Source organism: Sebastes umbrosus, chromosome 14 (assembly GCF_015220745.1).
Source record: "Sebastes umbrosus isolate fSebUmb1 chromosome 14, fSebUmb1.pri, whole genome shotgun sequence".
Taxonomy (NCBI): Eukaryota; Metazoa; Chordata; class Actinopteri; order Perciformes; family Sebastidae; genus Sebastes; species Sebastes umbrosus.
Genome location: NC_051282.1, coordinates 5,523,437 through 5,549,029, shown reverse-complemented (window position 1 = coordinate 5,549,029; position 25,593 = coordinate 5,523,437). Strand labels below are relative to the sequence as shown.

The 25,593-nt window shown below is 40.7% G+C and overlaps 1 protein-coding gene across 3 annotated transcripts; it reads right to left on the bottom strand.

Annotated features, from left to right (window-relative positions):
- Positions 1-25,593, bottom strand: LOC119502011 (TANK-binding kinase 1-binding protein 1-like). 3 transcript variants are annotated; one of them, XM_037792830.1, is made up of 13 exons: positions 25,330-25,593; positions 13,246-13,507; positions 13,004-13,135; positions 10,867-10,971; positions 10,608-10,758; positions 10,194-10,387; positions 8,127-8,194; positions 7,931-8,037; positions 6,586-6,776; positions 6,165-6,455; positions 4,067-4,147; positions 3,739-3,966; positions 1-2,670 (listed from the first exon to the last, which is right to left on the bottom strand). In XM_037792830.1, the coding sequence occupies exons 2-13, from the start codon at positions 13,498-13,500 to the stop codon at positions 2,542-2,544; spliced, it is 1,932 nt and encodes a 643-aa protein (XP_037648758.1). In that variant the 5' UTR covers positions 13,501-13,507; positions 25,330-25,593; the 3' UTR covers positions 1-2,541. The 3 variants fall into 3 exon arrangements, with proteins under 3 accessions (XP_037648758.1, XP_037648759.1, XP_037648760.1); XM_037792831.1 differs by having other exon boundaries at positions 13,267-13,507; XM_037792832.1 differs by having other exon boundaries at positions 13,273-13,507.

Here is a 25,593-nt window from a genome sequence, read left to right as displayed (position 1 = left end):
GTTATAATGAAGATTATTTTTGCTTGATTCATATTAGATTCTCTCTTTTTTTTTTTTTTGCTTAATAAGTTTGGCTTTCATCCTAGAAACAATAACAGCTAAGAGTCAGAAAATCAGTCAGTTAAATATCTGCCCATAATTTCTCAAGATGAGTCCAGGTGTTTTCAGTGTAGTAGCCCAGATGTGATAAGTGATGACAAAGCGTGATATTTCAGGTGTAAAATGTAATGTCAAACTGGATTGTAAAACATGTTATGCTTTATGTTATGTTATGCCTTATGTTATGTTATGCCTTTTTCAAATTCTGGACTAAGTCGTACACCATTTCTCATAAATATGAAAAACTAATAAATATGACTTCCTATCTCTAATTATGTGATAATAGGTCATAATTATGTCTTAGTATCTATTAGTAGCTTACAATTATGAGATGCTAAGTCATCATTTTGAGGTATGCCATATATTATTAGAATTAAGCTGTAAGGTTTCTACCTCAAATATTTATTTGAAAATGGGACTCGATAATTATGATACACGTTCCCATAATATTAAGTCCTAATTATGAGTTCTTAAGTCAGAATTATAAGAAACATTAAATATAAGTCAGAGTTCTCTAATTATGTGATCAAATACTCTTATATATTCTTATGAATTTTCTTTCCTCGCAGGTCATAATTTTCCCCATAATTATGAGACACTAAGTGATAAGATGCTACATCATAATTATCAGATATTATCACATAATTATCGATACTAAGTCATAATTACTGGATAGGTCATAAATCACAAGTTAAGTCATCATTAATATTTAATAATAGTTTCCCATAATTATGAGATACTATCTCATGATTATGAATTTCAAAATTTGTATAATTATAAGAAACCTTCCCATAATTATGAGATATGTCATAAATTATAAGTCTACTTTTCTTATAACTAAAGCTACTACCTCATAAGTTTTTCATAATCATACGATAGTATAAGTCTTAACTTTTCTCACAATTAGTAATCATAATCCTCATGATTATGAGATCATTTCTCATAATATTGACAGGGGAAAAAACAATGAAAAATGAAAATGACAAAAATCTTAACAATAAATGATTATGATAAATCTCATTTTACAAATATTCCCATAATCATTCAATACAATAGTTATAATCATAAAATAAGTAACAATTATGAGAAAAAAACATTTCAAAATGAAAAAAAAAAAAAACGTATGTGGTATATTGTTATTTTCAAGACGCGGAAATGGTTTCCATAGATCTCTGCTTTTTCAAAATGAAGGTTGTGGTTTAACCAAGGCACTTTCATTACCACACCAAGAAACGGCAGTAGGTGCTTTTTTGCTGTATAGTTTTCATTTTTTCATCAAAGCTTCTACGATGAACTTTAATTTTGAGTTGATTTTGGCGGTCCCTGTGGACAAAAGCGGTAGTGTTTCCAAGAACCAGAGTCCCTTTAGGAAACCTCTCATCTTACTGCAGCAGGGTCTGACAGTCTGGGCCTCCAGCAGCGTGGTGTCAGTGTTGGCTCCCAGCGAGGCGAAAGAGCCAATCTCCTTGCTGATGGTCTGGTTTATTTATGTAGGTCAGATAGAGGCATCGGTATTACTCAGAGACTGTTTCATAACCAGTTCAAAGTTCCTCACAGTAACTTTAAATTACTTTTTACAGTTGGAGCGTTTCACACTCTCAAGTTTACATGTAGTTTGTTTCTGAACTCCACTAGCTCTGATCATTGTCATGACTTTTTTTTGCTGTATCCTTTAAACTATCCTTTAACCAGCCTAGTGTCATATACTGTATTTGGCTATTAGACTTGTAGACTATATTATAGTGTTCATTTTGCTATCACATCCAAACAATTACTTCTTTTTTAACCTCTGAATAACTTTACCTCACAATAGTTTATTGCACATGACATGAGAGCAGTGACATGCAGGTGGTCTGATGCATGTTGGGACATGAAAACAACAGGTGCTTCTGACATCACATGTGTCAGATGTTTCCAGGACGTCTTATACATTAACAATGGAGGGTCAGCAGCTCCTGTCTCTTTTTCTACATCTGTTATTTCTTTAGCACTCCGGTCTATGTACAAATGGTGAGTTTGGTTGTGAAAGAAAAAAAACACCAATTGATACAGAATTGTTGATATGGAGCTTTGTGAGAGATGTTAGGCGATGTATGTACGGTACGTCCACGGTGAACACAAAATGAAGAGATTTACAACCTGGAAATAAAATGATGAACGCTTGAGCCTGGAGGCTATAGAATAACAGACGTGTTCTGTAACTGGAAGGTTGCTGGTTAGATTCCACAATCTGGATGGAAGGAAGTGCTCGTCTTGAGCGAGGCCTGTAACCTCCCTGTATACCAGAAGACTGCGGCTATACTGGGCCATAGAGTTCCATAGAAAGAAGCATGCAGGCTCATCAAACCTTTCCTGGATAAAACCTAAATAGAAAACAATCAAGACGGGCCTGGTGTCCATCTCAGGTGACGATGGATGTAAAATGCTTGATTTAAAAAAAAGTCAGATCTTGCTGTTCTCCAAGTGGGAGTCGATGTGTTTGATGAGGGCGTCGTCAGGGTAACCAGTTGGGAAGGTCAGCTGACACAGAGGGCAGCTCCGAACGGCACTCTCTTCCGACTCCATCCATAGCTAGCGACAGAGGAAGACACAGCTGTCAAATGACTGAGCCTCAAATTATGTCAAAAATCACAGAATGTAATTTGAGTTTTTACCTAAATTTACACAAACTGATTTTTTTTTCATCATATGCAACAATTTCCTAAAAGACAATGTATAGACTAATACAAAAAATGATCCCTCTCAGTCATCATTTATGCCCCACTAGAATTGTGTGGTGCCGTCTGATGTGCACATGGATAGTTCCAGCATAAAGAGCACAAAAAGAGCTTTTAAAATTATATATTACATGAATAACAACATTTCTTATCAGAATAAACGTACCTTTGTGCAGTTTGTATCTGATAGAATGTTCAGAACTTTGCAATGGATCAATATGAAGTTAATTATAAGGGCATTTGCAGTGGCATTCAGAATTTGCCCGTTTCCAACATTAGAGGGCAAAGGTCAAATTCTCTTGACCTCAGTGTCATGACAATGTGACCGATGGATAGATTATAGTCTAAGCTTTACAACGATATATGACTTCATGATATTCTGTGTTGGTTACCCTCTTTTATACTGGATCTGTGTTTAAAATGGCAAAAAAATATGGAAATATTTGAATGATGGAGGGATGAAAAAAGGAGTGATAGCACATAAAAGCCACCATGGCTGCAATGCTATCATGCATTTTCCAATACTAGGGACATAGACCTTTAAAAAAATCACTATGAGACATGGTCCCTCCAAAGTGGCACGACTAACCCCCTGGCTCATGAACTATATATATCCTCCTGTATATATATTTCAACATGGACTGTCATATTTTACGTATTTATTTTTCATTTTTATTCACACAAAATGAGTTTTTCTCTGCCTCACAAAGTTTGAATGGTAGCATGCTATACACCCTCTTCATCCTCTAGTTGATTTATACATTTCTACTTACAGTGCAGTGGTGTTTGGTCCTCTGGTTGTGTCTTTTGTGTTCTACACCGCATTTCTTTTTATTTTGCTACAATGAGTTAGTTTCCCCGCAAGGACTGCAGGGAATCTAGTATTTGCTCTATGTAGTTCTCATCATTGTCTCCTACTCACGTTAATGGAGGGCCATGACTGAGCATGCTCAGTGTTCATGTAGGGAGGCAGATGGCAGGAGAGTGTGGCAGGGCCCTCGGGGGACGAGAAGGAGGGATGGTGGGGCTGTTTCCTAGGAGACGAGAACGAGGGGTGTAGGGGCTGTTCCCTAGGCGACAATGAGCCAATCCCGATTGCGCCGAGCGTCCGAGGCGGGCTGGTGGCCGGCGATAGATATGTACATACGTCCTGTAAATTTACACAACACACACACACATCTTCCAAATGAATAACCCGGCTTCAAAAGCCACGATAAGAGCCACACACACATCGTTCTCATCGTCATCACCTCTTCGTCGTCAGAGGACTGTGGTGGTGTCACCAGTGGGGTGGGCTCAGGAGGGTTATCACGGCGACAGAAGTGGTGGACCTGAATGAGAGGAGGGGCAGAGGAGAGCATGAGGATTACTATAGTGTTTAGTACTGTATATGTACTGTATGACATGGTGTGTTTCTGCACACTCAGCTGTGTCAGCCACACCCATTGCTAAGGTGCACACATTTTTTTGAGGAAGCTCATAAAGTTTCAAGAATGCTATGGTCCAGTTTTATGCATCAGTTGCAGAAACTGTATCACAATTTGGTTGGTAATGCAATGCATTCTGGTAGCTTGGCCGCTCTTCATTTGCCTAAAGTTGAGGTCTAGGATACTTTATGCAAATCAAGGGCGTTCGTCATGACTCGCCGCCTCTGGAAACTCCCTAAAAACTTTTAAACTAAGCGTTGTCGATCCAAAGTAAAGACAGATTTAGGAACTGCATGGCTTATTTCTGGCATAACATGTTTTCAGAAACACATTTCGGTGATTATAAGAGAAGAAAGTTTCCAAACGAGCCGCCATGTTGGTTCCGGTTTGAAAGCCGGGAGCAGCAGCCCACGAGGGAAAGCGTTCGTCCAATCAGGTGCCTTGTGTCTAGTGGCAGCCCATCAAGCGTGCAATGCTGGGAAGTGAGGCGATCACTCGCACAGGTGAGTGGAATCGTTGACACGCCCCCCTCCTGAAAACGTAAACAAAGAACTGTTCCGCCTTTTCATTTTGAAAAAAAGCCAATGAGGGAACTCCAACGCTCGGCCGACCAATCGTGTAACTTCATCCCAGAAAAATACTTAAAGGGTAACTTAGGTATTTTTCAACCTGGACCCTATTTCCTCATGTTTTTGTGTCTAAGTGACTAATGGGGACAATAATTTTGAATCTGGTCCAGTACTGAGGGAGAGCGCTGAAACGGACTGCAATGTAACCATATTGGGCAACTCCTCACCGTCAATGTCCGTCCACTAACAGTGCTTGTTTTTGCCACTGACAGGCTTAGATTGTTATTATAAGTGTCTGACAAAATTATGGAAAGGACCCTACAGAGAAATAAAACCTTTTCCTTTACCTTCTGCTTGATCCAGTATGTTTGTTATTGCATACTGTTATATTCTGGGGGTGGGAGGGACGTGAGAGAAAGAGAGTTCATGTTTTTAATGAAGGGTTACTTGTTTTGCTGTTGTTGAACAGTACAGAAAACCGCTTGGAACGATTCATGTGTTTATTTAGCAGAGATCTTCCCACTACTGTGGACAGGGGGGGGGAGGAAGATAGCACTCTGGACAGCTGTAGCTGTTCCCAGCATGCAGGAGGAGCTCCGAGGAGAACCTCAGTATCTGTCCTTGTCTCAGTCCTCAGTCCGGACAAGCGTGCTACTATAATGCATAAAGTTGGCGGTTTGCGGGTCGGGTATTAAAAAAGTCAGACTTGTGCACCATTACTTGGTAATCTTTGGGCCCTGTCTTACACCCGGTGCACAGCGTAGCGCAACTATTATCGCTGGTTTCAGACCAACATGGTTGTCATTTTCACACCAAGCGCCCACGTTGTGTAAGTAGAAAATGTACTTGCGCCCATCTGTGCGCTCATGGGCTTGTTGGTCTTAAAATGAGGTGTGTGTCAGGTGGTTTGTTGGCACATTGTTATCTTGAGGCAGCAGAAAGTGATTGCGCCATTGAGCATATCAGAATTGGTATATTTTAATATGTTTGGTCTAATAAATAGCCTAATCATTTTGTTTATAATATAACTGCAGGCCTCCTCTTGTGACAGCTTTGACAGCTCTATTTTCGCTGGTTGGCTTTGAGTCTGTTGCTATCATGTATAAAATAATTAGCCTAGGTTAAAATAATTTAACATGCTGCAAATAGCTTTTTATGTTTATTCATAATTGATTTAGGCTACCAGTTAGAGTGCACTGTGACCGATTTGGAGATGAAGAGATGATTTAGAACGTGCAGATCTTTTTTCTCTTGGTTGAAGAGTAGGTTGAGTTTCAGTGGATGTTCTTTGGTTGATAACAGCCCTAAAGGTTACTGCTGTAATAAAAGTAACCGAAAGCTCTCAGTCTCACCTCAGAAGCCAGAGGGAAGCCCCGCTCCAGAGCACAGTGATGTGGACTGCTGCTCAGACTGCTCCCCCCGCCTCTCTCTCTCTCTCCTCCCCCACCTCCTCCTCCTCTCTCCCCTCCAGCTCCGTGAGCCGAGGCCGGTCTGACCAGGCCCACCAAGGAGGCCCGGAGCTGAGGTTTGGTTAGGCCGTAACCATGCTTCTCCCCCAGGAGGGGCCTGGGCTTGGGGAGGGTGGATACTGGATCTCTCATCAGCCGAGCTGGATGCCTGTGAATGCCTGACGGGTCAGATACCTGGGAAAAAGGGGTCAAAAGGTCAAAGGAACAGTAAATCTGTAGTCTCACTGCAAAAAGACACAAAAAATGTTAATTATGTTAACAGTAACACGTCTAATTTTCCCACTAAGTTACTTCCCAGGCTCACCTCCGAGTAACTACGACGACCCTGGAACTTGGCTCGTAGACGGCTGCAGGATGGCTGATGGGAGTAGGAGGCGGGGCCGTCGCTTGTGGAGAGAGGAGGAGAAGGGGTGGGGAGGAGCCTGTCAGGGGAGAGAGAGGGGCGCTGGGGGGAGGTGGGGGAAAGATGCTGAGGAGTAGGGGTAGGACGAGGGGCTGGAGGAAGAAGGGAGAAAGACAGGGAATCGTTTACACATTTATTAACTCTAGTAGATCTTTACTTATTCTACGTACATTTTTTGTTTTTATTTCACACTTGCTTTGGCAATGTAAACGTATGTTTTCCATGCCAATAAGCCATGAGCCAAGAATTGAAATGGGGGGCACAGAGATAGACAACCATTCACGCTCACATTCACACCTACGGCACATTTAGAGTCAATGAACCTGCATGTCTTTGGACTGTGGGAGGAAGTCGGAGTATCCGGAGAAAACCCACGCTAACACGGGGAGAACATGCAAACTCCACACAGAAGGGCCTCAAGCCCTGACTGATGTCTGCGTTCTTCATTATTTCTTAGCTGCTCTCAGGAATATTATTTATTTTATTGTTTATTGTTTACAGTGAGATTATTGAGTTTGTATAGTGACTTTGCTTTTGTAAACATTACTGTTGCTGTTCTAAAACAATATTTAGTTATATTTAAAATATAAATAAATTCTAGTCCTGTTCTGAATATGTTCTGTTTTTTAATAATATATTAAAAAGCAATTATTTAGTTATGAAAACCAATAAGAGTGTCAATAAAGAATTGAGCTGATCGATATGAGTAGTAATATTGATAAAATCACGGACAAGAAAGTCAGGGACATGAAAAAATGTGAAGATTTATTTTCAAATCAATACTTCCTGCTTTCATTTCAAAATAAAAGCCCTCAAGCGTTTTGTTTTTTTCTGTGGACAGAATTCCTTCATTTGTTAACACAGGGCTTTTACACTGAAATATTTGCAGGACAGTGTTGTAGAACATGCAGTGACTTGCAGTGCACCATGAATGAATATAGTATGGGTTTTTAATTGTGGATTATTACTATTATTTATAAATTACCACACAGTTCTTAACCTTTTCTGTCTAAAATAAATTAAATGACATTTTATAATGAAATGAAATGGCCATTATGAGGCAAATTCTATGTAGAAAGAAAGGGCTGGCAGCAGAAGAAACGCAGCTGGTGTGAACAACCAACGCGTGAATTACGCAGCACTTCAGCCGTCACACGCTGCTCATGTGCTGTGCACACGTCCAGTGTGTCCAGACCGTTAGTCCAGCCTCTGCTTTAAAACATCTAATGATAGCACAAAGTCCTACCAGGCTCCTGGGAGACATGTCGTAGAAGGTCACTCTGTTTCACCGCCAGACGGCGAACACGACCCAGCTCCTCCGTTAGCTCAGTGTAGGCTAATGCCAGGTTCACTCTGTCAGACAAAGAGAGGGACTGAATAAATAATTACACATAAATGACAAACTGACAAATACAATGGACTGGTTTCAGAAAAAGACTCACTGTTCGTCCCCGGCTTTCTTTATCCACTCTACGTCACAGTGCTCGCAGTGTGCGGACAGCTCCCGTGACTGAAGGAGACACAGAGCTGTGGTTAGGGTTGTACAGTAGCACTTGTCTAAGACATTTTTATTGATTTGTTTCTCCAGCTTTGTCTATATACTCTGGCACTACAACTATTTTTATTTATTGATTTGATCTATGTATAGCACTTAACTATCCTTCAACCTCTGCTCATGTTTAAGTTGGATGTTGGAGCTACAGAGGAAAGTCTGGACAAAAAACTGGACATTTAGCAAGTTTTAGCCCATCAAGCAACAGATCCAGTGTAACATTAAAGTGATCACATAAAACATTTGCACATAGACATCCTGGTTTTCATCATAGTTTTAAACAGGGTTATTATGTTTTGAAGCTCTAGATCAGTCTGAAGATTGTTCCGTGCAGTAGGTGCAGAAAATCTAAAGGCTTTCTTTCCCCATTTTGGTTCTGACTTTGGGAACAACAAAATGCAAAAAGTCCTGCGATAGCAGATTGTAATTTCCAAAATTCAAATTTAAAAGAGAAGATTTTAGGTAGGAATTTTGCCAAGAATAGGTTTGTAAATAAAAACATACCAGTGACTGAGGCAGCATATACATAAAGCAGGCCAATTCACCTTTGAGTATAAAACACAATGGTAACTGATCCACAGCTTTTAATGAATCTCAGAGCCTCATGATCTAGCATGTGAAGGCAGTGAGCAGAGGTATTCATGTACAACCCATCACCTTAATCAATAACAGGTAAAAAGGTAGTCTATAATTTCTGTTTCACATCAAGAGAAAAACAAAGCTCGTTTCTAAAGTAAAAGCTTCAGCTCTTTTGCAATATACCGGAAACAGTATGCACCTTAAAGGACAAGTGGTTGAATTGAAAACCAACGGTTAAAAGTAGATACCATCATATCTTGGTGTGTCAGGGCAGGAGTGGGCGCAAATGACGATGTCGTCAGCATAGAAATGAAAGGCCAAATTTGGAATATTATGTCACAAACACAACAAAATCTGTGAGAGACATCATGTGTCATTAACGGATAGGTCGGTGTGGTTCATTTTATTTTCTGGCATTTTCTAAATTCTATATTTGTTGACAAATTTCTAACCAATTCATGAATTAAAAAAATCTATGTATTTCATTTACATTGCATTTTGTTTTGTCATTTCATGCCTACCACTACATGAATTACCTCATATAACAAACTAGGGCTGTCAAAGTTAACGTGATAACGCGTTAACGCAAATTTGTTTTAACGCCACAAATTTCTTCAACGCATTAATGCATCTTGCGATTTTCGGGTTGTAGCGGGCTCAGTTTTAAAGCTAGAGGGAAGATACTGTCATCATATGAAACTAGAAAAACCTAATGAATCCATCGGTACCAACCATGTCATACTAGCTTGTCGCATCTGACCTCCAGATATATGAATGAAAATGGGTTTTATGGGTACCCACGAGTCTCCCCTTTACAGACATGCCCACTTTATGATAATCACATGCAGTTTGGGGCAAGTCAGTCAAGTCAGCACACTGACACACTGACAGCTGTTGTTGCCTGTTGGGCTGCAGTTTACCATGTTATGATTTGAGTATATTTTTTTATGCTAAATGCAGTACCTGTGAGGGATTCTGGACAATATTTGTCATTGTTTTGTGTTGTTAATTGATTTCCAATAATAATTATATACATGCATTTGCATAAAGCAGCATATTTGTCCACTCCCATGTTGATGAGAGTATTAAATACTTGACAAATCTCCCTTAAAGGTACATTTTGAACAGATAAAAAAAGTGTGATTAATTTGCGATTAATCGCAATTAAATATTTTAATCGATTGACAGCCTGAATAATAAATAAATAATACATTTGCAAATAGCCCTGGTTCACTTAGTTATGAATTTAAGTCCCATCGTCTCTAAAAATGGCTATCAAATGTGACTAAATGGTCTCAGTCTGGAAGCTGCTGTAGAGATAATGGTTCTGAAAGTATCAACAGGTATAAACATCCAGCCTCTTCAGCTTTAGGCCTACCCGTCTCTGTGCTTCCTGTAGCTGGGCTACCTCCTGTTGCAGCCTCTGAAACTCGGCCCTCAGCTCCTTCTCCCTCTGACAGGCTACCTCGGCCTGGTGCCGTGCCCCCTCCAGCTCGGCCTCCAGCCGCTGCAGCTTCAGGTCGGACAGGGCGTCCAGACTGCGGGAGCTCTGCAGCGTTGGCCCGCGGCCCTCTGGGAAAATGAGACACACAGCAGCTTCAGTCTGTTTCATCTTTTCTCCCTGGTTACAAGTCACTGCTCTGCAATGATCTCTATGGAGGAATTTCCTAAATCATTAGTATTATTGCAGTCATGTTGAGTTGGTGGTACTGCTTTCTGCTACTACTACTTTTATTGTTATTACTGCTGCTAATACCACCATGTTTTAACAGCGTCTACTTGCTGAACCCACCTCTGGGTACGTCCAGGCTGGCGTGGAGCTGAGACCGAAGTGCGTCTTTGCTGCGGAGTTGAACGCTGAGTTTCTGAAGGGAAGTTTCTCTCTGTCTGAGAGCCGACTCCAGACTGCAGATCTGCTCCACGTGCTGCTCCGCTAGAGTCGTCTGACACAAACACACGTGTGTGAATACTGAAATCTTAATTGCTGCTTAACAATTCTAGATAGATTATTATTACAATGAAACAGTGTGTGTGTGTGTGCGCATGTTTACCATCTTGTCTAGGTCTCTCTGGACGTTGCTTTTCTCCAAGTGAATCTTCTCATAAGCCTGGATGACTTCCTCCAGCCTCTCCTCTCTTTCCTTACTCTTCTGGAGCTGAGACAGAGCGAGGGAGGAGAAACCTCTCAGACCTTGCTTTAACAGATCATTCTGATTTACTACAAAACTGGTTCTTATATTTCTTTTGTTCTGTCCTTCATTCCTATTGCTGAACAACAGTCCTCGCTACGGTAATTGCTGAAATCTGCTAAATTAGCGACATGGCTGCAGGCCCCGTTTACACTGACCGACTAAAATCCAGATGAGATTCAAGACACTTTCATTTACCACATATATCTCCTTCAGTACATGTACGAACCGCTCTCAGTTTATCTGTGAGTCACAGAATGTTAAAAGTATATTAAAAGACTCCGAAAGCCACAGAAACAATCACATTCTCAACCAGCTGTAAATAACAACACATTCTCACTCCCAAGTCATCAAATACAGCCGCTTGGTCAGCGCCCCTCGGCATCGGAGACCGACGCACGGGGTACCCCCTCTTGTGTTACTTTTGGATGGACCGGGGACGGCGTGTCAATATTCGCTCGTTACATGCATAGTGTCCTTTCAAAAATAAACTTCCACAGGAAGTTAGGTTTAGGCAACACAACCACTTAGTTATGGTTAGGAAACGGCCGTGGTTGACGTTAACTTGACTGACTAGCGACTCACATGACTGACAATACCGACGAGTCATGTGACAAATGCCTGACATGAAAAAAGAAATCACCTTCACACGTGACACGAACAACGGACTCCTGGTTGAAAGTCTTGTGTTTGTTTGACCCATCCGCCAGAACCTGGGTGGGTTTACATTGGAGGTAGTTGAAAGCCCGGTTCGTCACATACTGTCACTAAAGGGTGCCTCCGTGCATCGGTTTCCGTTGCCGGGGGGAACTTACCAGACGGCGGTATTTGACGAGTTTGGAGTGAGAACGGGTTGGACTGAATCTACTGCTGGACAGTCAGAATTAGTGTTGTATGTCGTGGCTGTATGAGTGGTGATGTGTTTACATACCGAAGTGACTTTAAATGGTGATGCGTTCAATTGCGTTCACTAGTCAGTGACTACGGATCTCGGAACTGAACAAAGTGAATCGAATCATCAAAGTGACTTGTGATTTCTAGCTCAAAATTCTCGGCCAGATCACAAATCTGATTGCAATCCGTCTTGCGTTTCTCGGGCATGTGTAACAGGATCTGTAGTTTATATAGTAAGGGTGTGAGAAAATATCGATACACTTCGAGTATCGCGATCGCCTTGCTTACAATATGCTTTCAATATATTGAACCGTAACCCTGTATCATGATATGTATCGTATTGCCAGATTTTTGCCCCAACCATGTCATACTAGCTTGTTGCAAATGAGGCTAAATAACGCTCCAATCTTACGCTAAATTTTGGTGAGAAAAAACTCTCCATTTGCCATTTTCAAAAGGGGTCCTTTGACCTCTGACCTCCAGATATGTGAATGAAGATGGGTTCTATGGGTACCTTCGCGTCTCCCCTTTAAAGACATGCCCACTTTCTGATAATCACATCCAGTTTTGGGGCAAGACAAAGTCAAGTCAGCACACTGACACTCTGACAGCTGTTGTTGCCTGTTGGGCTGCAGTTTGCCATGTTATGATTTGAGCATATTTTTTATGCTAAATGCAGTACCTGTGAGGGTTTCTGGACAATATCTGTCATTGTTTTGTTTTGTTAATTGATTTCCAGTAATAAATATATACATACATTTGCATAAAGCAGCATATTTGTCCACTCCCATGTTGATAAGAGTATTAAATACTTGACAAATCTCCCTTTAAGATACATTTTGAACAGATAAAAAATGTATGATTAATTTGCAATTAATTGCAATTAAATATTTGAATCGATTGACAGTCCTAATCACTACTTTATCTATCACTAACAGCTCAGTTCTGTACGATCGTATGTGTTGAAATCACCACTCCTTCCTTCCTTTCAATGATAATAATAAAAAGCTAAACTGTCAGCTCGGTGTCTGATTGTCTGACTGCTTTCATACACTCAGCAGTACTGTAACTCCCGTGTTCCCAGCTTTCTGCAGTTACAGAGTACCTCCTGAGTGAGAGAGTTGATCCTCTGTTGGAGGTTGGTGGTCTCTGATTGGATTACACTGGTATCCTTGATGATAGGCTCACAGGAACAGCACAGTATCCTCTCCCCTCCAAAGTCACTGCTCATAGGAAACTAGAGGAGAGGAGAGGAGAGGAGAGGACATTGACTTTACAGAAAAGAATGCATTCACGCATTATAAAAAGTCCTATTCTATCTAATCATGTTTTATTTTGTGCGCGTACTGTGTGGATGCTGCTCTCCACCTTGACCTCGTAGTGTTTGAGCTTCCTCTTGATGCTGCTGTTCTCCCTCTCCAGACTCGCCAGCCGGGTCTTGATGTCATGATAGGCGGCGGCCAGGGCCAATCCCGACGCCGGGTACATGTCCTCCGGCAGCCGACTAGCCGACCAGCTGATCCCAGGAATGCCCACATCGTCTCTCAGCCCCTCTCCTCCTCCCAGCAGCCCCAGCTCTCCTCTGCGGAATAGATCCATCATCAGTTAGCTGTAGGAGAAGGGAAAGAAAGAGTGCAAGTTGATTTCTGGGAAATGTAATGCAGAAAACAAACACTTTGGGCAGACAGACAGAGAGGCTAGTAGCCATATCAGCTCAGTAAGTCGCTTTGCACTCTCCACCTCACACAGCGGGGGCCCTAATGGCAATCAATCTGTCAAGCCCCATGTCCTGGCATGGAGGTGAGAGTCGCAGTGTGTATGTGTGTGTTTTCAAACTGCAGCCAGGGGCCGACTGAGCCTGCAAGCCAAAGGTTTGCTGTTTCCCATCTGCTGCCTAAAAGTACATCCACTTTTCCCTGCCCTGTCTCTCACTGGCGGTTTCCATGGTTACGGTGGAAAACTGATCCCCCACAAAAAAAAGGAAGAATTTCATTTCAAAGCTACACCTGTAAAAGATGGGATCAATAAGGATTAATGGTTCTGGGTCATTCCGGTTATGCAGCAACATTTCAGCCTCATGAACTTTGAAAAACAAAGATAGATTTTTCATCTTTGTTTGTATTATATACAAATAGTGACATGTTTAACTGTCGGGAAAACATTGTCCAATTTCAGGCACTCAAATAATAAACACGCGAAATGCACAAAACGAAAATAAACACTTATTCTCAGTGTTTATTCTCAACACTGAGAATAATAGTGTTGATATTATTTTATTTTTTTAGACAACTGAGTGTAATCAAATAAAATAAAATAAAATGAATTAAAATAAAATCAACACTGAGAATAATAGTGTTGATATAATCTTATTTTTTTGGACTACTGAGTGTTATAAAATAAAATAAAATAATATCAACACTGAGAATAATAATTTTGATATTATTTAATTTTTTTGGACTATTGAGTGTAATAAAATAAAATAATATCAATACTGAGAATAATAGTGTTGATATTATTTTATTTTATTTTATTTGGACTATTGAGTGTAAAAAAATAAAATAATATCAACACTAAGAATAATATTGTTGATATTATTTAATTTTTTTGGACTACTGAATGTAATAAAATAAATAAAATAAAATCAACACTGAGAACGATAGTTTAAATCAATATTAATCAATAATGCAATCAATCAAAAATAGTGTAAAAAAAAGCAGAACACATTTTTGAGTCGAGTGGGCCTTTAACTCCTAAAAACACAAATTTGGCTGCCACAGTAACTACAACACTGCAATCCCTGGTGTGTGGGTGTTACACTCCGGACTATAGGGTGACCTTGGTGTAGCAGGAAATAAGAATAATACAAGCAGCAGAGAAGGAGGGATTCTGCCTGGCTGCAGTGAGTAAGGGCAATGACAGAGGTTAATGAAAACACAGTGTTAAAGGCTGTGTAATCTACTACTTTGTGGACGGCTGTTAGCTGTGCCAGCTCCCAGAGTTTGTTTACAACCTTCCCACGCTATTTTCTGTCCTCTCTTGCTTTTGGCCACACCACGTGGTCTGACTGCAGCTTAATGAAGCTGCTAGCCTGGAACAACCCATTCACACAATCAGTCACACAGCCAGCCAATCAGAGCGTCTCACCTGCAGCCCATTAGACAGAGCCACAGCAGGTCAACCAGAGAGTGAGATCCACACATCATACACAGAGGGATGTGTGTGTGTGTGTGTGTGTGTGTGCGTGTGTGTGTGTGTGTGTGTGTATGTGTCATTCATAGCAGCTGGTTTTATTTCAGTTTTTATTTTGTTGACAATGTGTCATATTATCGAGTAGCAAGTGAATATTATTACATATAGGCAAAGTGCATTCAGAATAATAAAATTAACAATAATTTTTGTCATACTACTTTTTAATTTCGTAATTTAAATTGGCCCAGTCAGGCATCCTATTAAATGTTTTCCTATAGATACATTTTTCTTTTTTATCATAATGAGGTTGAGCATTCTGTTGACAACACAGTGGACTGTGATTACATTTCATCTCTATGTAATGAAAATTAATATTCCACTAATATTCCCATTTACATGCAGTCGTGCATACTCTGATTAACGTAACCGGCTACGGACTTTTTCGACCGTGCAAACACAGCTTCCCTTTTTCATTCCTTCAACCAACTTCTTGAAAATTTCAGCGTTGCGATATTTGCGCATATCCAAAAACCTGTTGATATCCAAGTCTTTCATAATGTTTAAAAAGGTAGGTGTGTTTCTCAATCTGACCAGAAATGTGGGCTTTTCTTTTGCACATGCTGCAAACTGTCGGCTAGTTGGTTTGTGTTCAACCAGTGTACAACGCACGGTCGTGGCTTGAAGGTAACATGCAAATTGTGAAACTCTCACGATATGGTTAAGGTTAGGCATTGACCTCAAATAGTTAAGGCTAGGCATTGATCTCAAATAGTTAAGGTTAGGCATTGATCTTGAATGGTTAAGGTTAGGATGGGTCGTTGTGAGTCTCGCAAGAGCTTTTTGCAAGTTTTCACAATTTTGCGGTTACCTTCTAGACACAACCACAATGCACAGAGCTGGCCGTAAACAGGCAAAAGGCTGTGAGGCCGCCTGTCGTAAACTGCCTTAAAAACCCCAACTGAGACACACATATTCCAAATGCACAAAGAATGCTCCTAAAACCCAAATAATAACGGCATATCCCACATGCCCCATTCGGACTAAGGCCTAATTCGGAATATGTATATGTTTACATGAACATTATCAAATTTGGAATATTGTCATATTTGTAATAATAGTGGAACATTAGCGTGCATGTAAACATATGTAAGATTAAAACTGCATCTGGCCTATCTGCAAGACCTCATGTACTGTAGATAGTCTTCAGATGCTGAGCCGGAGGAGATCTGAGCAGGATGGAACGTGCAGCTCTGCAGTACATTAATATTTCATACATGAGCATGGGTTCAAAACAGGCCATATACATCTTCCCTACAACAGTATACAGTGTTTAATAATCACGTAATTAACCACATTTTTTTCATATAACAGAATAACTTAAGTGGCGACCATCTTCAGCAGAATGATGAGAGCGTTGTGTGACGTTGTTGTGCACCACAAAACCTCTTAAGCAGCTGCCACAGTGCAGTACACGAAGGCACCTCCAGTTCTGAGGCCAGTGACTTGGTTAAGGGAAGAGCATAGTACAGTAGATTAGAATAATACAATTGACACTATCATTTTAACAGAAGCAACACACAAATCTAACTCTCTAACTCTCTCTCTCTCTCCTTCACTAATACACTATTACTCCCATGTTCTGTGTGTGAAGGCCTAAAGGCAGCTGCAGGAACAGAGAGGGAGAGGTCAAAGCATCTCTCTGTAGATAACTCCCACACTTACAGCCCACAGACTCAGCCTCTCTCACACACACACACACACACACACACACACACACATTCAGCCCACACACTGCTTGTGTCTATCGTCTATTTATCCACCTCTTCCTCTATAGCCTATCTCCCTCTCACTTCTATTGACTTTTTATTGCAGGAGCACACATACACACACACACACACACACACACACACACACACACACATACACACAGTGCCAGCCAAGGGCAGATCAGAGCAGGGCCATATGTCTTCATCACATGGCTGTTTCATTTATTAATGGACTAACGGTCCGCTTTACCCACAACCCCCTGCAGTCAAACACAAAACCCAGTGGACTGCCTCATCATCATCTTGACCACATAGCTTTCACTTACTGTATTTGTTATATATGTATATGTATATATATATACATATACATATATACATATATATATATGTAGTTGGTGCCTTCAAATGAAACTTGTGAGCTTGTGTTTACAACATGGGAAGTCGTGTACACGATATGCTTGGCGTTCAAGTGGTTAAGTCGTGAGAACACCTCTGCTAAGCAATGGCAATATTAACGTTACGGTCGGCGTCTAGAAGCCACAGAGGCTAACGATTTACCAAGCTAGCAAGCAGGTAACATAATGACCTCAAGCATACATTAAAAATCCCATATTTTGGCCAAAATGTTTAAAATTTTGGGCACCCTGGACTTGTAACCCCCAAAAGGCACAACTCGACCACACAGTCAACCACAAAACCAAATTTGAATATTCAAAGTGAAATAGTTTCTGAGTTCTGCTCCAGAAACGAAATTGAAGTCGAAAAAAATCACAGTTTTGGGCAAAAATGTCAAACATTTTGGACTTCTAACCCCCAAAAGGCACAACTAGACCGCACTGTCAACCATCATACCAAATTTGAAGTTCCTAAGTTAAATAGTTTCTGAATTGTGAAAGTGTGACACGCTAACGGACGGATGGACGGACGGACGGAAGGACGGACGCGCGGAGCGCTATATACCGACTACGTTGTTGTGGGGGTTTAAAGATGTGTTATGAGAGTACGACTTTTTAATACCGTATCAACAGACAGACCGGCCAGTGATCCATGAACCTTTTCACCAAAAGTTTCTTTTGTGGGGGGATTCTAACCTACAGTTCTCCACGTAGATAAATCCTTGAATATAAAACGACTCATTGAAATCGGTTGAGAAATGTAAACGTTATGGTGCTTTTTATCCAGAAAAACGGCAGCTCCCCCGTTCACTTGTATGTGTTTACAGGCCAGTCCTGACCCCCCCACTATGATGACGACATTGACCTATGATCCAAAGGTCAATGTGGCATCTACGTACATAAATATCTATGGGTTCAGCTCTAGTCGGGACACCTCTGGAACTCTCCTAAATACTTAAAGAATACGAATAATTTCTGAAGTTTAAGAAACTTGATTAAAGGAAGGGTTGGTAGTGCTGTTCAAATACAGTTTTGTTATATTTGTTGAAATTCTCTTCTCGCTAATCAATAAATCAAATGCTCTGTCAAAAAAATAAAAAAATAAATATCTGGTATCATATTCGTAGTGTTCATTCATTATGTTATGTTACATTCATAATGATCATTTTTGGGGAGTGTCTTTGGAGGCAGGCCTGAAGGGACGGGCTGTCAGTGTTGCTGACTTGGCGACTTTCTCTCTAGATTTAGGGACTTTTGGAGCTGGTGCTACTAGCTACTTTCATTGGAACAGAGTTGACAGCACTGGGCTGAGTTTATAGGTTGGATCATTTTTAAAATATATTGTTCTCTTGCTAGTTTCTCAGCATAACCAACCCAACCTTTAAATGCTTTCACTCCTTCCCAAAATAGGTAGCAACTACATCACTCTGAGAATTTTAGGCCAATTGACACCGATTTTCTTTTCTTATTTTACTTTACTTTATGTACTACGTTGTAGTGTTGTACTGTACAGTAGGTGATCCTGTGCCTTCTCCCCCCCCACACACGTGTACACACACATACCAATTTAAAACATGCTCTCCAGCCCCCTTCATCTCCCTCTACTCTACCTTCTTCAACTAACAGCTCTGCTGTTACAGAACAACCACATGTAAAGCAAAGCTCTCTGCTACTCTTGGCCCCTTTGGACTTTATCCAGCTGCTGTACCGGAGAATGATTGAGCAGACCACCCACCTCCAGCTAGTTTTAGCTTTTCAGAAGGAGAGGAAAGAGTAGTGAGGAGCAATGACAGGTAAGGAAAAAAACGAGTTTCAGTCAGCCTCTTTAAAACTAAGAGGACTGCAGATGGATTTGGGGGATAAGAGAGAGTCTTCAGATCAGTTGTGCTATTATGATTATTTCAGCTGGTTAAAACATGTTTTTTTTTTTTTTTAAATGGAATATTTATGCATCTAAGCTTTATTAACATTAATTTAAACATCTTGTGCACATGAAGGTCCCTTGAATTGAGGTCCAGTCAACTGGGACATTATATCATCAACCAACTGCTGTCGTCGGCTAATTCAGGTAAATTAATCAAATCAACTAATGTTATGTAACACGTGACTATAGTCATTGTTAACTATTCTACTAGCTGCTAGAGTTCTACAAGGGCCTAAAACGAAGACCCAAACTCAACCTGACTAAACCTGACGGGTGCTGTTAAATTAGAAACCCAAAACTCAAAGCTACTGTATATGTTTTGCAAAATTTTAATGCAATTTACGATTGACATAGAGTACACCCCTTTCACACCGAGGACTAAACCAGGGTTGAACCAGGGTTGGTTGTGTGTATGAAAAGGTTAACCCGCGTCGATCAACTCGCCTTTGCGACCCAGGTCGAGAGGTGGGTCAGGCCACTTTCATAGTGGCCAAACGGCGGTACTGCAACTTCCCTGTCCGTCACATGATGCCATTAGGCCCAAAAAGACTTTTCCCCATAGACTTACATTGGGAAAGAGACGTCTGTAACTCAGCGGATAATTTTTTTTTTAGGTGAATCAACTCCCCAGTACGAACACTCTAATAACCCTTATTTAAATCATTAGGTTTTAAAGTTGTATAATGCACTAATAGCCGAATCCAGAGTTATTTCCCTTCCTCCGTTCATGTGACTGAGACCCAGACCGAGGCTGGAGCCCAAGCCGTGACGACGGCGTGACGTTGGGACCCCGTGACCGAGTCATGTGACCGAGCGGACGCTACTGCGCATGATCCATGTGCCCAAGATCCGGGTACTTTTCCAGGCGGAAGTCGAGCCACTTAGGCTTCATGCACTACTAAGCAGCTTTCATAGGAATGAACGGGGCCCCACCTCCAACACTGTATCCAGTTCTCTTTATACCTCCACCCTGTAAAGGCTTTTGAATTAGCAAAAGCTACAGATAGCTAGATAACAACATGAAACACAAAGTCAGTCATCAGTCAGATGGATCAGGGATGAAATGGTCAGTTGCAGACTGAGTTAGAAACAGTTCTCAGTTCTGCCAAAAAAAAAGAGCTGTTTAATGAGCTATGGATCTCCGACATGGCTGCCATTGGGGACACGGTGTCTGAATTGTGGAATGTTTCAAAATGTTTTTTTGAAATAAAAAACAGTCTGACCTCATCCAACACACAGCGTACACACAGACACACAGATTGAGAACTGGCTTGGTCAGCTGAATTGATCACATCTTTCGCAGCTGTTAGAGAATGTCTGGAAAGCCAGTGACTAACAGACAGCCCATTAATCGATCTGTGTGTGTGTGTGTGTGTGTGTGTGTGTGTGTGTGTGTGTGTGTGTGTGTGTGTGTGTGCTGATGCGTCCTGTTCACAAAGGTAGCAGTATGGTTAGGAGGTCACTGCACAAAGTCATCTGTCTCACTCCCAACTAATCCCACTAAACACTGATGAGGACAGAGAGGAGGCAGACCAGGTCAGCGACAGCAGAAGGGGATAAAGAGAGAGTGTATCTGAGGTCTGTTGTCCAGTGTGTCCTGCTGCTCTGTTTAATTAAAATCATATCTGATTCAGTCTGATATTGTGTGAGTTGTTTCATTGCATATTTACTTTATAAATACTAAACTGGTAGTCTGTCATTGCCCTGAAGTGTAACATAACAGATCCTATAGTGTTTAAAACAGAGGATTATTTACAAGTTTAAAATCATGAAATCATACAAAATATTTCAGCTCAGCAGCTTAATTCTAACTTTCTATAGTTTCCTTCCTTATAGGGCATTCGTTTTAATGCCACTAATTTCTTTAACGTATTAACTTGTGATTTTTGTAGCAGGCTCAGTTTTAACGCATCATATGAAACTAGAAAACCTAAAGAATCGGTACCAACCATGTCATACTAGCTTATCATAAAGATGGCACGGACGTTTTCAAAGATGTCCCCTGACCTCTGACCTCCACATAAGTGAATGAAATTTGGGTTCTATGGGTACCCACAAGCCTCCCTTTTACAGACATGCCCACTTTATGATAATCACATGCAGTTTGGGGCAAGTCATAGTCAAGTCAGCACACTGACACACTGACAGCTGTTGTTGCCTGTTGGGCTGCAGTTTGCCATGTTATGATTTGAGCATATCGTTTTATGCTAAATGCAGTACCTGTGAGGGTTTCTGGACAATATTTGTAATTAATTTCTGTTGTTAATTGTTTTCCAATAATAAATTCCTACATACATTTGCAAAAAGAAATTATATTTGCCCACTCCCATGTTGATAAGTATTAATACTTAAAAAATCTCCCTTTTAGGGATACAGATAAAAAATGTGCGATAAATCGCCATTAAATACTTTAATTGATAAAAATATATATGTATGCCACTAAAATATAGTTAAAATTGCATTTATATCAATGTTAAACTTGAAATCTAGGCTGTTCAATTCTAGCATATTTTTAGGAGAATATTAACTATAACTAAAAATTATAATACAGATTAATGTATGGTTTTTGACCTGAAAAACATGCAGATGTGGAGAGGTAGTTTTCTCGGCTCAGAGTGGTGTCTGCAGGTCTTCCCTTCAGTGTCCATAAGGCCCCAACAACATGGATGCATAAAGAGAACTGGATACAGCGTTGGAGGCTCCCGTTCATTCCTAATAAAGTTGCTCAGTGGCACATGAAGCCAAAATGGCTCAACTGCCGAGTGCAAAAGTACCCGGATCATCCGGCGATCTTCCTCATCCATTGGGCCCATAGAGCAGGCGCAGCAGCGTTTCCTTTAACTCTGCCTCCCAGCCCTCGCTCCAGCCTCGGTCTGGGTCTCATCCACATGAACGGAGGAAGGGAAATAACTCTGGATTCAGCTATTAGTGCATTTTATAACTTTTAGGGCCTAATGATTTAAATAAAGGCTATTAGAGTTTTTGTACTGGGAACTTGATTCACCTCAAATTATCTGCTGAGCTACAGACGTCTCTTTCCCAATGTGAGTCTACGGGAAAAGTATTTTTGGGCCCAATGGCATCACGTGACTCAGAGGTTGTAATTCCACGGTTGACTATGAAAATCTGCTGTGCTCTGAGTGGATGTGTATGAACGTATCAACATTTCTCTCAGCTCTTCTCCTCTCTCATCTGGAGTATGCTGGCTGGACAGTGAGAGAACCGTATGCAGAGAGAATCAGAGAGATTTTAGTAACAAAATCCACCTCAACAATAAGTGATGGGGACAAAAACAAGATTTTGAAAAGTTAGGGGGGGACATGTCATTTAATATTTTGACACAGGACTCCTCTACAAGACAGGGCCACAGGGTTAGCTAGCAATCATCACTTTATAAAGCTCTTATCATTTAAGTTCAAGTGCTTTTTTTTTTTAAATAAATACCTGACATACTTGAAAACCCAGAATTTGGTTTAACAACGCCTACAGTATTACTGTTCTGAAGGTATTTGCAGAATCCTAAAAGACTCCTCTAACCATCTGGATGAAACAGTATTCCCGTCTGCTGCACAATACATGTCCTTGTTCGTTTTATAAAACACAAACTAAATATTAACACTTTGTTTTGTATGAAATTCTAAAATATTGGAAAAGAATCATCAACATATATCAATTTACATGATAATCATTTATTTTTTTTAAATCTTGGTTCATGTTGTACAAATTGAGTAAGAAATATTTTCTATTGTGTCACAGATGGAATATTTTTTCATCCAGATGGTAAGAAAAGTCTTTAAGGATTCTGGATAACCTCAGAGCAGTGATAAGTGTTGTGTAAGACCTGCTGGATTTTTCTAACATAACCGTGTATTTCATTTTCATAAAATGAGATCCTCATCCTTAAATGCTATCCCCAGTTTGTGCCTCTCTTGTATTAGCATATATCCAGATCACAGAGGTGACCATTGGTTTCTCTAAAAGATTAAAGGTTCCAAATATACAGGATTCAGAAAATTAATATAGCCGCAAACAGATCTATTTGCAAAGTAAAGATATACTGTTCGTGTTGTTAGCACTGTTTAGCTGATATAGCCACCGGCTCTGCTGTTGCCATGTTGAGAGCCGTGTGGAGGCAATAGATATGCTATGAAATCCATGTACATCAGACCGGCACATACAGGTACTTTGCAAAAAGGCCCTTTTGGGGGAAAGAAAACCGAAAATCTCATAGACCTCAATGCAATCTGACGTATGTTTTGATTGTAATTTTGACAAGTTCTTATGCATTCATCTGTTGTTATTTAAATGTTTGTTTTATACACGTCTGATCATTATTTTGCGACATTGCCTGAACCTGCAGCGTCCGCGATCTACCTTAATAAATTAAGGCCAACACAGTTGCTGGATATTGCTTATCCAGATATCTCTATATATTTGATTGAATCACATTAGGCTAAGTGTTGTCTGTAAATAACCAACGTGTTAATAACCAACTGTTTGATCTATAGGCTGAGATTTAGTTGGAGTCGACAGTCTGACGCTGCTATAACGTTAATGTATGACTGTTTTACCGCAGCAGCCTCCCACTCAAGCTAACGTTAGCTAGCCACGCTAGTCACTATCACCAGCACCATTTAGCCATTTAGCACACTGACAGTGAATATTTACGTATCGTATGAGTCTCAAATGTCAGTGTGAAAGCCTCGGTTAACCCGCTACACAACAGCGAGTTTCTTTCCACCAAAAGGGAGCACAGCCTCGGAGATGACGCCATGCTGGTCTGGTGTATAGCTTGGAGCCTAAAGCCCCTATGTTTGATATTTTTTAGGACATGGCAGGGGAACAAATCAGAGATCAGTGTTTTTGGATTTATTGTTGGTGCAACCAACTACACAGCAACTCTTCAGCATAGCGTTATTACTATTAACGGTTTGTTTAAAGTAGAAGTTTGGATACATGTTTCAACTTCTTCTTCGTTTACTATGTTAACCACGCCCCCTTTTGGTTTCCCCCAAAAGGGGGCGTGGTCACGAGAGCCTACTCTGGGTGACATAATGCCGGTCTGATGTCGGGTATATTGAGCACCTTTAATGACCGACAATGTTTGAAAAACCCAGAATGTAATTTACAAAAACACTTACTGCTGTTCTTAGCCTGCTTTTACAGAATACAAACTCTCTTCTATAACCATACGGATGGCAAAATATTTTGTCTGCTGAATGATGGGGTTTTTTTTCAACCCATTTCCCAAGTCGCTCCTCTTTCCATAGCAGCCGCCAGCTAGGCGACCTGGAAACAGAGTCGATCACAACAACTTGGGAAACTTTTTTTTTATCATTCAGCTTGGCTGAACATTTTGTCATCCAGATGGTTAGATGAGATTTGGGAATTCTTGAAATAATATCAGGTTGTTAAACAATACCCTATTTGGGTTTTTTTTTCTCCGGTTCTCAGGTTAATTATCTTTTAGAGAATAGCCATCATGAGAGAAACAAATGCATGCTAACTCTAATGCTATAGCATGTAGAGGAGTGGTTACATTTGAGCTGCCAATTTTCTCTCATTCCAAATTACATGACCTAAAAAAAAAATCCCACCATTTCCACAGTGCGTATAGATGTGTTCCAGAAAAACCGACAACACCTGAACGCAACACGTGCGTCCACACTCTCTCTATATATAATAGCTTTGTGTTAAATCCTCGCTGCTGAATACTAAATGTCCCCGTCTGTATGTTATAGTCAGAAGAGCCTGAAGCACACACTGGTACACACTGTACCTTCTAATCCTCCTCCAGTACGGGACCGAGCAGAGTTTCCATCAACCTTTATGGAGCTCATGGTGACATGTTATGTTTCCCTCAGTCACATCCTCTCTGGGATGTTCATGTAGACCTGTGATTCTCTGTCTAGTATCCTTCTATCATCCATCAGCGTCACTGATGAGCCTTTTTACCCCCGACAGCATCCACATCCACCGCAGCGCGACCAAAACATCCAGCCTGACCCGCTCCCAAACACCGAAACCTGTTTTTATTTTATTTTTATTTTTTTTTTACCGGTAACCGACGTTTAGAGCAGAGAGAACCGTAGATAATGGGCGCACACACAACACAACGGGAAGTTGGGAAAATGACACATAGAACCGGTTTACTTACGTCTCTGTAGAAAAGCCACGAAGATGATGGTGCTGATGGTGCTGAGGAGGGTCGACATGACTGGAGTCTGACATCAGCAGTGTGTGTGTGTGTGTGTGCCTCCCCCCTCCCCCTTTGGCCGTATACAGCGAGAGAAGAGGAGGGTGAGAGAAGAGATGAAGAGCAGCTCACATTGCTTTTATTTTCTATGTACTGAACCTTCGTTTAAAGATATACTGTAGGCTATAACATTAGATATATTTTTCAAATTATAGACCACATCCA

Excerpts from the sequence above, each read along its gene's own strand:
- LOC119502011 (XM_037792830.1), bottom strand. The coding sequence starts at position 13,500 with ATGATGGATCTATTCCGCAGAGGAGAGCTGGGGCTGCTGGGAGGAGGA. Across the intron at positions 6,456-6,585 it reads GTCGTCGTAGTTACTCGGAG|GTATCTGACCCGTCAGGCAT; the intron begins GTGAGCCTGGGA and ends CCTTTTTCCCAG. Across the intron at positions 2,671-3,738 it reads AGTCATGGCCCTCCATTAAC|CTATGGATGGAGTCGGAAGA; the intron begins GTGAGTAGGAGA and ends CTCTGTCGCTAG.